The 12,388-nt window shown below is 37.2% G+C and overlaps 1 protein-coding gene across 6 annotated transcripts in view; it reads left to right on the top strand.

The window, feature by feature from the left end:
• LOC131671558 (ras-related protein Rab-32) overlaps positions 1 to 12,388 on the top strand; it is a 650,568-nt gene that overhangs the window by 362,017 nt on the left and 276,163 nt on the right. For all 6 annotated transcript variants that reach the window (XM_058948077.1, XM_058948070.1, XM_058948062.1 and 3 more), the window contains one exon: positions 2,020 to 2,345. In XM_058948077.1, the coding sequence (XP_058804060.1) occupies positions 2,020 to 2,345 (326 nt within the window). The remainder of the gene's footprint in view (positions 1 to 2,019; positions 2,346 to 12,388) is intronic.

Here is a 12,388-nt window from a genome sequence, read left to right as displayed (position 1 = left end):
GTTAATTAATTAGTGTTAATTACTATTTCAAGTTTCACGGATTTTTTATGAAACGTAATCGTTCAAATAAAAACTAAATTAAGGTTTAAAAATTAAATAATATATTGTATTCAAAAAATTATAAAAATAAAGCATTACAGTTCCTTTAATCACTTGTGCCTTGTATTTCTCGTCTCCCGATGTATTATAATAACTTAGAAATATTTAGAATCAAAATAAAAACTGAACTGTTGGCAATATTTTTCAAATCAAATATCAATATATTAGCAATATGTTGGCGCAAGGTTTGCAATACTTTTGTAACATGTTGCCGAAATGTTGCTAAGTGGTCTGAAGCACCATATTGCTAATATGTTGCCAATACCTGATCCAAAATGTTGGCAATATATTGCCCATAGGTGTGGGAAATATATTGGCAATATATTACCCATAGGTCAAATTATTACGCGGGACGTAACCGAAAACTTAACTGGAATACCATAAATTAATTTTTTCTAGGCTCTTGGTCTGAGACATAGCCTGGCTTAAACCTATAGAAAAAAACCATAAATACTGCATATTCACTCGTCAGAAATCATCATATAAAATAAGCAAAATAGTAATATTTCAATTTTCTAAGTTAAGAAAAACTGACATGGAAAATGTGTTCGTACCAAGGAGCAATGTAATTCGATAACGCATACGCGGTCACCTGATTCTTCAACCAAGAAAAAGTCGTTGACGGCAATAACAAAAATGCTCGAAATACCGAAATCTTTGTCTTTAGCATACAAAGAACTTCTTTTTTCATACACAATAATGCGTGAACTTAGTTAACCTAACCATTTTTCCTCTTCCTTCTTCAATTGCTGTTCTTCACAAGGGATTCCATGTAACAAAAAGGCGCGTCTTCACGCTTTTCCACCAATTCTTTTTAGAGGGATAAAAGAAACACTTTTGTTCTCAACAATCGAAGGAAAGAAAAGAGGAATGTAATAATTAATACTCCTTTTATATTCAGAACTCACAATCTTCTTTCTAATCCATAACAAAATTAACGAACGAATATATATATATATATATATATATATACATCTTACTATTAAGAATGAACAGAAACGAACGCATACGAATGCAGTATTCGGGACTGGATTAACCAGGTACGAACTACCCGACTGTTACCTGACGCCTACACTTAATAATTTGGGTGTGAACTATCAGGCGGATGAGCACCCTCGCAGTTCACTATCTATCGCCCATACTACGCCTACCAAGACGCTGCTCGATTACACAAAGAAAACTTAGGTAACTGGCGGACGTACGCCTAGCTACCGAGTGTTATTGAACTAAACTAACGCGGCAACAGGTTTGCCATGACGGGAGATAAATTAGAGAAAAGAAAGAACAAAAACCTTATCTTCTTTTGGCTGGTTGATGGGGTGAAGTAGGGGGTCAAGCAATATTACGTTAATGCCCCTTTTTCCTTATCAGGTATGGAACGAGGAGAAAGCCAGCGGGCGTCCTAAATGCTTACCTTGCAGCAATGGTAAGCCTACCTTGTACCCAGGGGCAGCCGAGTAAGAATTCACTCTGCGTCTGTTCTCAGCTCTTCGTAACCATTGTTGGTCTAATTTTCTTTTTTCTTGTTTACGTCGCATTGTGGGGCTCACACTAATGTCGACTGGTTCGCGGTTACTTACTCACTTGCGATTTCTCTAGTTAGTCCACTTTTTAGAAAGTATGCGATGCAGTTCAAAATAAGTCAAAAACATCGCACGCCTGCTTCGACCTGCATATACCCCGCTCTACTACTCTATCTGTCTGTCTGTCTGTCTGTCTCTCTCTCTCTCTCTCACTCTCAGGCCAATAATTAAGTGCATTCTTATTGTACGCCCAACGCTGGCCAGCATGTCTTGTCGGAGAGCAGAGGGTAGAGGGAGAGAGGCTGACGAGCAGCAGGTTTACTGCCTGCACCGTCACAAATCAGTATTAATTCCAATGAAATGTATTAATTCCAATGAAAAATTTTATGTTACCTAGGGCAGGAGCGTTTTGGTAATATGACCAGAGTATATTACAAAGAAGCAGTAGGGGCATTCATAGTATTTGATGTTACTAGAAGTACAACACTTGATGCAGTGGTAAAGTGGAAACAAGATTTAGATTCAAAAGTTCAGCTACCGGATGGAACACCTATACCATGTATATTATTAGCGAATAAATGCGATCAACAAAAAGATGGATCTTTAATATCATCGAATAGAATCGAAGAGTATTGTAAAGAGAACAATTTCGTGGGGTGGTTTGAGACATCTGCAAAAGAAAATATAAATATCGAGCAAGCTGCAACTTTTTTAGTTGATAAAGTAAGTTTAACTTATCATTATAAAAGCAAATATTTGTATTAATAGTTTCCAATTACTGACAATGATTGTTTTGTCTATAGATCTGATGTTCATAAATATGCAATCTTTTTAATTTATTTATAAGGATTCTCTCCGTCAGTGGTATGACTTAATAATTAAGAATGTTGGTAGTTACGTTCATGGAAAAAAGATAAAGATATTCCTTGAACACTTTCCCGTACCCTATGCCCCTTATATAAAAAGGCAGTATGAGACAAAATTTTATGTCATGTTATTTTAAGTAAATTTTATGCTCAATCAAAAGCTGCACTAATGAGAGAATGTTATGAAATCAATTTTCTCCATCGAAATAAGTGATTCAAACTAACATTGGCTAAGTTAAGCGAATGCTCGATCTTTATTATTTTGAGTCTATGACTACTAGACATGTTAAAAGTTGAAGAAAATTATTATATTATTAAATTCAACAAATTTACAAAATTATATTCAAAGACGAATAATATGAAAAATATATTAATAAAAACTATAATAAAGTTAAAAAAACAAATATTCGTAAATATAAAATGCTTGTATTATGAAACAAAGCACAACATAAAAGCGAACTTGTCAGGAGATACACCATAAATGCAATACATCAAGTACGAGAGAGAAAAAGAACGGCCGTATATAGTCGAAACTACAAACTATCATGTCACCTAAAAACTTGTAGAGTACAGTACAAGATTGCGTTCCAACGGAAGCTAACATTTTTTGGATACGTGTATTTATACTATGTTATTATGTACATTTTTCCAATGTCAGTGAAACAGCAAAGTATGCCCGATCAGATTATGACTTATTCATTTCTCGCGTGCGATGAACTAGCAAATCTGTAATTCGGATCCTGTACAATGAAAACCTTTCCGCTGAAAGCAGCTCTCTCTCTCTCTCTCTGTCTCTCTCTCACCCAACGGTCGGTGTGCTTCAAGTAGTAAGTAAAGTTCAATAAAGTGACGAAGTACAGTTGTATCTCAGCTGAATCGTTTATAGCGTTAGGTGCGGCCTACATTATCATTGTAGATTTTTCTTAAAATCCATAGAATCCGTGGAATCCGCTGCATCCGCAAGCTAGTCAGCACTTGGCAGATAGGCATTCTTCTGAGCTAGTTGAACGCAATATCTTTTATACATCCTAGTCCTCTCCTTTTAGTAAGAAGAACTTCGGTCGAAAATCATAGGATATTATTGAACTACTATTTAATTTTCAGTAACGAAAGATTTTTTGCACCACAACACGATTCACATGTTCTCATTTTCTAATAAATTCAAGTTTTAATTTTTTACGAAATAACATGTTCCATTTTCCTTCTTCACAATTGATTAACAAGATATGAAAAGTCTTAAACTAATACGTACATGCTACCGATGGTATGCACGTCGATTAAAGAAAAGGTTAAAAAAATCAATAACGTTAGCAGAATTAAAAAAAGTCGAGAGGAATTGGCGAAGAGTTTAGGTTTTTCAAATAAATTTCTCTAAAATTGTTTCAGAAAAACTTCACTCATTGCTTTTTTGTTCATGCAAAACTGTTCGCTCGAGACTTGGGACAATGTATCCACTCTGTCGTTTCGACTCTATTTGCCTTTTTTTGCTCGTTGTTTCGGAAAACACGAAGCTTCCTTCAAGCCCAATAATGAAAAAAAGGTCAGTCGCTCATTGGCGCCACAACCAATATCACTAGCCAACCAGCTAATTACTCCGCTCTCCTCGCTGTTAAATCAACAGCGAAAGCCACGTATTTCTCCTTTCATATGACGACTCTCGGGAAAGCGAGAAAGAAAGAGCAAATTCAAAAGTTAAAGAGAGTGATCAGATGAGATCCAAGAGATGGATAGGGAGAGAGAGACGAGAGTCCGAGAGAGAGGGAAGAATTTCATCTCTCTCGGCCTCACGGTGCTCTACTCAAAAAGTGCACATCAAGCACTATTATGTAGGTTTATTGCTTCTGCAAAAGACAGCCTTGACTCGCAGACAAATGTGTGCCTTTTCGTGATCGCGTGATCGCGGAAAGTAATAAATCTGACATTTAGGCGTTCTTACGTGAGAAATCTTGAAATGAGATTTCTCACACAAGTGGTCGCTTAGTAACACCTCAGCGTCTGTAATCTGCTATAGCTTGGGACGTAACACCTCCCTCGCTATTTGGAAAGTGTGGAGCTTGTTAAAGAAGCTCCCACTTTGAAACTACCAACACAGCTTCTCTATTTACGTATTGTATGGACAATCGCTGACAGATCCACCGCTAGGTGGATACTATAAAGGTGTACTACTTCTAAATAGATATAAGGCAATTTTATCACAACTTTATTAGTGAGTGTTTATATAGCTATATATACTCGTATTTATCCATAGCTCGAGCCGCATGACATCCAAAACCGCTGTCTTAACTATCAGCGGGAACTGTAACGTTTCACAGAAGTGATGTTTCGTTAAGTAATGCGCGAATGGCGACAAATCTTCCAGAGGAGTAACCCTTTCTTCTTTCTTTAAGATTTAGGTGTTGTATTATTTTTCCGGCGCTTAACTACTAGGATCACTTATCGCAAGATTAATCAATATAATTTGTCTTTTAACGAGATCTTGAAGACTTGTCGTTTCAAGCTTTCAGAAAAGAAGAACTCTTGCTGAGATAGTGCCGAATTTCATGAAATTTCCCCAAGTTTTTTGTATTGCTGACTAGATAAATTTTTCTATGGTATCTTTTTTTAGTAGATTTCTCAGGTTTATTGTATCTGCGAGGACCAGCATGTCTTTTAAACTTCTTGCTACGTTTTCAATAGTACTGGTTACTCGATAGGGAAGTTTGCATGTTGATGCAAGCGATCAAGGTCTTCCGAGAAGTAAATCCCATCGTTAATGAAACGCTTAATATTCTTGTAGTGCCAAGTTAGCTTTTTGATTGGTTGGATTATAACTGGATTGGTGAGTAGTGATTGTTTATTTTGCGGAGAGTACAACACGTTGTTCAATTTGAATGCTGCAGGCAGTATCGAATTACAGTCCCTTGCAGTTCCGCATAATTGTAGTATGTGCGTCTCCGGCTTCAGGAAAAAATTTCCACCTTTGCAGAAATCTGGCAATTTGTAGAAGCAACTTGCGGATGTATGGAGGCGACATTTGACGGGTTGGTACTGTATTATGTATGTGACTTCAACGACTGTAACTGTCGTGTGTTCCGGTTGTCGCATGATGACCATGGCAAATTCGTCGGGTGCAGTGTATGCCAGCGATAGTGAATTTAATATGACGCAACGTTCGAGTTCACATTTGTGCTTTACTATGTCCTTATATACCTGGAAAAACTGAAGTTTTACATGCCGTGCGAAGTAAGTCATTTTGATGTTAAAATACGCCGATAGTAGTATTTCTTTGATATCAGTTCTCTGCTTAGCGGGAAAAAGGTGATCTGGTTGAGTCTCTACAATGAAAAGTCTGATCTGTTCGGTGGGGATAAGGCGATATCCACATAGATCAAGTGAATCTTCTGTCGCTAGTCTGTACTGTATATTTCCAGTGGAGTTGACGAAGTAAACGTTTAGAGCATGTGTGTGATTGTCAGAGATCTTGACGCCATAACCTTGGTCCAGTGCTTCGTATCTATTGTAATCGTACATAGGTTCTAAACTTGTCAATCAAAAGGCATAGTACTTATCGTTGGTGAAACAGTGGCCGTTTGTATAAATGCATTGTGTGCCGAGAGATAGATATATTTCGTTCCTTTCCTTTTTTGCACTAACGTAAAATTCTTGTACTGTGATCGTAAGCTCTGAGTACGCATACGCGTCCTCATACTCAATGCCGTTCACTACTAGATGTATTCCTTGACATTTTCCTCGGTCGAACAAGGAGTCATAGCTGGTAACTGTTTCACAAGTTGCTGTGTTTACTCTGATGTTTCTTATGGTGGCTTCTCCAATATTATGTTCTCCATACCGCGCTATGTCGAAGCATTCATCCGATGAGATCCTTGTGCTGTAGTTCTCGACACATTGTTGAACATCAGAATTATGAAAGAACATACCGCAGTGATGTACGATTCGCTTAACGCTGATCTTGCATTGTCTTAGGAAGACTCTTTCGTATTTAACTAACTGTAGTAACTGGATGTACACTGAGGTTTTTTCTGGCTTGATATCATCAAATCACAAGATCCAATATCAACAAGAGAGACGGTCGTAACATTGGGTTTTCCCTCACCACATCTGTAGGCAGTAAGCGTAATAGCGATGTTGACGAATGGGAAGAGGACAACCGCCGTTACGATTCTCATCTCGCAATATTTTCTCGTTCTTTCTGCGATCTAAATGGGAGAGAAACATATAAAAGAGAAAATAAATAAACATTCCATTTTATTTATTCACTTTACAGTAGTTCTACTTAAAATCTCCGGTTGTTTTAGTATATACTTGGTATTCTTACAATATTGCCGTAATACTTCAATTTTATTTATTTCAACTTCTTTGAAGTTTCGGTCTTACAATAAAATGTTATTACGATAATTACTAATTCTACCATTTCACGAGATACTCTTACGATCTACTTGTCACTGAGGCGTCGGTATTAGTAATGACATTATGCATGCTATAGTCATTCTCGGTAGAAAGAGTATTTGGATTGTCTTCATGGCTGGGTGATGTACAGAAACTATCTGGGGCAGTAATACCGATTTCACTACATCTTAAGCGAGTCAAGCGCAATTTGTTGGGGTGTATTAGACGACTACCGTTTTTGTACGTAATCTTTATGTTTTCTGATTCATCTTCCACTTCCAGAACCTTGTAGGTGCCTCGATATTGTGGCACGTATTTTCCAGCCCTTGATTCTAATAGTACTGTAACGGTCCAGTCTGATTTGTCTCCTATTTTCTTCTGCAAATTAGCAACCCGTCATACACAAGATAATCAAAGAAAAGCGGTAATGGAGCAAAGGCGCTTTTCTCACGTATATGAAAATGTGTTAGGGCAACTCTGCGAAAACATTACCATATAAGGAGCGTGACGTCACGACCGTGGGAAAATTTATTGTTTACGATAGAAAATCGACAATTATAAAGTTTTTTAAATGAACAAAAGTATTTTTTAGTCAATTTTGATGCGCTGATCCTAAATTTCATGTTGTTATAACTCTCAAGTCGATATTTGTTAGTCAAATTTAATCTACAAGTTAATATTGTTAGTTATTTTGCAATAAACAATTATATTGTTCTTTCGAGTATGCGATTACAACCTCGACGTATTGAAACAGAAAAGCAAGAATTTGACACTTTGATAACTAATTATTCACTAAGTTATCAATAAATAAAAAATTTATAATTTTTTTAAACAATAAAAATTGCATTGTTAGATGGCGAATCGATCATACATTGATATAAAATTAATGATCTACTTTGATAGCTGCATTAATCATTTTTATCTTGAATAACATTCTTCTAACCACAAGCGATTTTTTCATGTAAAAATTTTCCATAATTTTATTGTAAAAGTGGCGTAATTTGATTATTGAAATGTGTCACTTATAACTTTAAAAGGTGATTTTTCCTCGAGAAGTAATTTATGTTAAAAAATTCGTCATTTCAAGTTTAATTTTTTAAATCGTATAATTGCAATTTCGATCGAGCCATTTTGCGATAAAACATGTACAAAATTTGTGTCAATGACAAAAACAGCGTTGTAGGGGCTACGAAGCGTAGATAGGAGCCCATTTCGCAAGTATAAATTCGCTTGTCGCTGCGGCAAGAGGACTCACTATCCTACCTTGCTTAGCAGCGCGAGCACTGTTAGAGAAATAAAGCCTCAGCAATTTCCTGAGATAAATTTCTTATTCAGTGGTTAGCCTGCTAAATTCCCATCCTACAGATATCTAAGCGCTCAGCTCATGAGACTATCTCTCTCATGAGAAAAAAGCAGCCTTAGACATCTTCCTACCCAAAATATATTTGCTGTTGAGAAACTAAGTTGAGTAGTGATTGCGGCGCTGTCGGGTCTCTCCTCGATAGATGCGACCACTCTCAATTGCATTTCGAGACAATTAATCGAGTTAGAAAGCCTTGTGGTTTGCTACTCGAAAGATTTTCATATGTTATTTAGATTACACGCGTGTCAACTTCTTGCTTTCCTCGGAGACGCGATTGCGAATTCAATATTAAGAGTCCGAACTATTGTTTTGATAACGCGAGATAGATTCAAACGTTTCAGTACGTAGCATGACGCAATCTCCAACTTCAAAAATACAAGGATTACCTTCTATCATACAAGCGTTTGGAACGTTTCTTTGCATTTATTAAATTTGTCCGAGCGAGTTTCTACATATCGGCCAGTCGCCCTCTAAGTCTGGCTACGTAATCGCAATACGCGTTTACAGTCTTCTTCGAGTGAAGTTTTTGAGTCAGACACGCAAGCCAATTTACCATAGACGCACTCATACGGTGTTAATTTCGTGTCTTCATGGACACTTGTGTTATAAGAGAAGGCGGCGCATTTGCACTATGAGTCGCATTCTCTTATATTATTAGTGTAGTTAATCAGCTATTTAGTTGTTGAGTGGTGCATCCGTTCAACGCTGCCATTTGACTGTGGTTGGTACGCTGTTGTATTACATGTTTTTATGCAACAGAGTTTTGCCATATATTTTATCATAGAATTAGTAAAATTTATTCCTTCATCTATTAAAATTAATTTGGAGCAGCCGTGAATAAAAATGAATTTTCTTAAAAACACACTTGCTATAATTTTCGAAGTTATTTTTGGGAGTGATACTAACGTAATATGTTTTGTTAGTAAGCATTGAATTGTTAGAATATAAGAATTCTTACCCTGTTTTTAGCAGCAGGCCAACCATATTCAATGCTACCTTTTCGAAGCAGGTTCCTGGCGTATCCGTCTAAATCATTGGTTGTTTTGTTTTTTGTCAACGGAGTTTACTGATTTCGCAAGTTTTACAGAGGCCAATAAAGTCCTGCATTTGCTTTTTTATATTCCGCCAGCAGTAGTCTTGTCGAATGAGTTTATAGGTTTTCGTGACGCCTTTGTGACCACTGATCGGGGATTCATGAATGTTACGGACTATCTCTGTTCTCATGGTACTATCTGGTAGTTGTATTAGATTCCTACAAAATTTTAGTTTGAGTATCCTTAAAATAAATGTTGAGAAGATCGACGATCTTGTTCCAATCTGTGTCGTAAATTTAGTTTGTTTTTGCTATTCTGATAGAGGCTAAACTAAGCGAAAGACATACTCGTACGTCTAGAAGGAATTTTATCACACTTTTCAAAATTTCTGGGTGTATTGTTATCCTGAGGTTTTCCTTTATAGGCAGCGCTATAAGATACTTTTTTTGTCTTGATACACGTTTGCCTTACCAAGTGTCAGTTCTTAATGAGATAGAAGTCTACCGTAGTTTTGAAGAGTAAGGACTCTAGAATCTAAAGGTTGATTTTTGACGGTTACGATGTAAGTAAGATTGTCTGTCGCGAGAAAGAAGTTATCTCTAGATTCAATAATATTGCAAGCTGGTCTCGGTCTATTTATTTCACTACGACCGAATTCATATTCTACTTCAGATGAATCATTGTCGTGAGACTATTCATCAGTTCAATCGTCTGTTTTATCGCGGCTTGTATTGCTTGACGTTTTGGAAGTTGGATTACTTGTGCAAGGTCTGTTTTCGATCGGAATCTCATTACCCGTTATAGGATCGTCTTTAGTTTTTGGTCGGTAATCAGGACTGATCGATATTTCTTGGTTTATGGCAAAGTCCATAAAATCAATCTCTGGCGTAGGTGAGTCACGCTCGGGGGCTATAGTGGGGTTATCAAGTCGTTTGTCCCTCTGTTTCTTGTTCTGAGTAGTAGCATCGTTAGGTTTCCCGTATAACTCACTGTTAATGGAGACCTTCAGGATTTCTTCTATTCTACTACATTCTTGGGCTGGAAGTCTGTATGTCGTTCCAGGAACTTTTTAAAGATATACATTCGTCAAAATGCGGTCAAAATCTATTCTGTCTTCATAGTCTGAGTCGAACAGGGCTTTGTTGGTTTTGTTTTGAGGTAACCATTGAATTTTAATTCGGGATTGGCCCTTGCGTATGTCCTGCTTAGCTTTGCATATGTAAAACGATTCATCTGTTATTCTGGCTCCGATGAATTCGCCTTTCTTGTATATTAGTTCGTTATCCTGACTGATTTGTTTTGGACATTTTACTGATGGCTGTGTGTTTGTTGACTCGATTTTACTTCCTCTCCTGAACACAAACACATCTTCGAGTAACGATGGGTACCATGATAGTGGATCGGCAACGCGATTGTCCTTACCCGGACTGTAGGTAATAGTAGAATCATATTCCGATATTTTATATTCCTATCTCTTTAAACGTGAGTTCGGGTTTTTGAAGTTTCGTAATTGACTAGCGACTGATGATCTGTAATCACGGTGAATTCTCCAGCGAAAATATAGTATTGAAATTGTTCTATACACTATATTATCGCGAGCAGTGACTATTCTATTGTGCTATAATTAACTTCGAGTTTGGTGAGTGTTCTAGAAGCGAAGCAAATTGGTAACTACAAATTTTCCCGCATTTGGCATAAAAATCCTCCTATAATTCGAGGTATCTGTGGTTACGAAAAATTATTCCTCGAAATTAGGGTGTATCAATATAGGTGTGGGAATAAGACAATGCTTCAAATACTCGAAGAAACTTTAGTGAGGTTCGCTCCAAACAAACGGGACGTACTGCTTAAGCAGTTAGGTCAGATTTCGTTTTCTTACGGCAAGACTAAAGCAATAATATTCGCTATAATAATATGCGGAAGACTTGCCTGGCGTTGAAGTGCAGAAAGGGGTATTTGTATCCTTCAGTGAAGAGGTGATTAGTTTTAGGGTCGTGCTCGACAGTAAGCTGTCGTTGAGATTACACGTCGATCGAAGGGGTCTGTACGGCTTACGCTTTGTTAGACCGTGTACAGAGCTACTCCGGTGTAAATTAGTGAAGTCGCTGGTCCAGTATCACCTGGACTACAATACTGTGGTGTGTTTGAGGGAGCAGAGGGAGCAGTTGCAGAGACTGAGCAATGCATGCGTGATATACATCTTTGGTATCCTGCATGATGTCTCGGTCTCTCTATTTACACTAAATTTGGGCTGGCTTCGCGAGGACGTGCACAGGGAATGCCTGCGTATGCGGGAGCCTGGCTGCCTGGCTGTGCTCTTCAAAGAACATAAGGCAAGGTGTCCGGGTAAGGTGGCCGAACTAAGAGTTGCCAAAGCAAGAATGGAGACAGCCCGCAGGTCTTTCCAGGTGATGGATGCCCGTCTTTAGAACATCTTTCCCTCGGACCATAGTAATGCACCGTCCCTTAACAGCTTTAAGAGAAAAGCGCGCGAGAACTTTGCGTCTTTAAGCGCGTAGAACACGGGGATACCACAGGAGCATTTATTTATTTATTTGTGTGGTTTAGTTAAGGTTTCATGACGTAAACTAGTCGAAAATGAATTTTTTGCTGCATTACTAGTTTTAAAAAACGTAAGCTAGTCTGTAGTGACAAATAATTATATAATGCTAGACAAAATCTAGTCTATTTATTTATAAGTCTGTTTACTTGTTTGCAGACTTTAGAATTATTGTCTAAAGAGACTTAGTTGTGATAGTTTTGGGATACGTTGCGATACCGTATGATTTTAGAAATAATTATTATATGTATTGACAAATATTGTATATATCTTGTATTTATATTTTGCTATTATGGCGAATAAAGTTGTATCATTCATTCATTCATTCTCTACGCGAATGGAGCTTCACTTACTACCATAGCTGTTTTCGTGAGAAAGCTAGAGATTGCGAGCGCAGTCGCTCGACTGCCACCTCCTTGAGATGTAATGTCTCTACTAAGAAAGTACCTTATTCTTTTCACGCATGACTATTTTATTATTGTAATTAGTTAAGTATTAGTTCAATATTAATTAAATAAGCTTACATTTTTATTGTTTACTTAATATTTATTGTTCTT

The sequence above is a fragment of the Phymastichus coffea genome, unplaced genomic scaffold, assembly GCF_024137745.1.
Source record: "Phymastichus coffea isolate CEN01 unplaced genomic scaffold, Cenicafe_Pcof_1.1 PCOF00010, whole genome shotgun sequence".
Taxonomy (NCBI): Eukaryota; Metazoa; Arthropoda; class Insecta; order Hymenoptera; family Eulophidae; genus Phymastichus; species Phymastichus coffea.
Note: the sequence above shows the minus strand (reverse complement) of the source record. Positions and strands in the feature narration are given on the sequence as shown.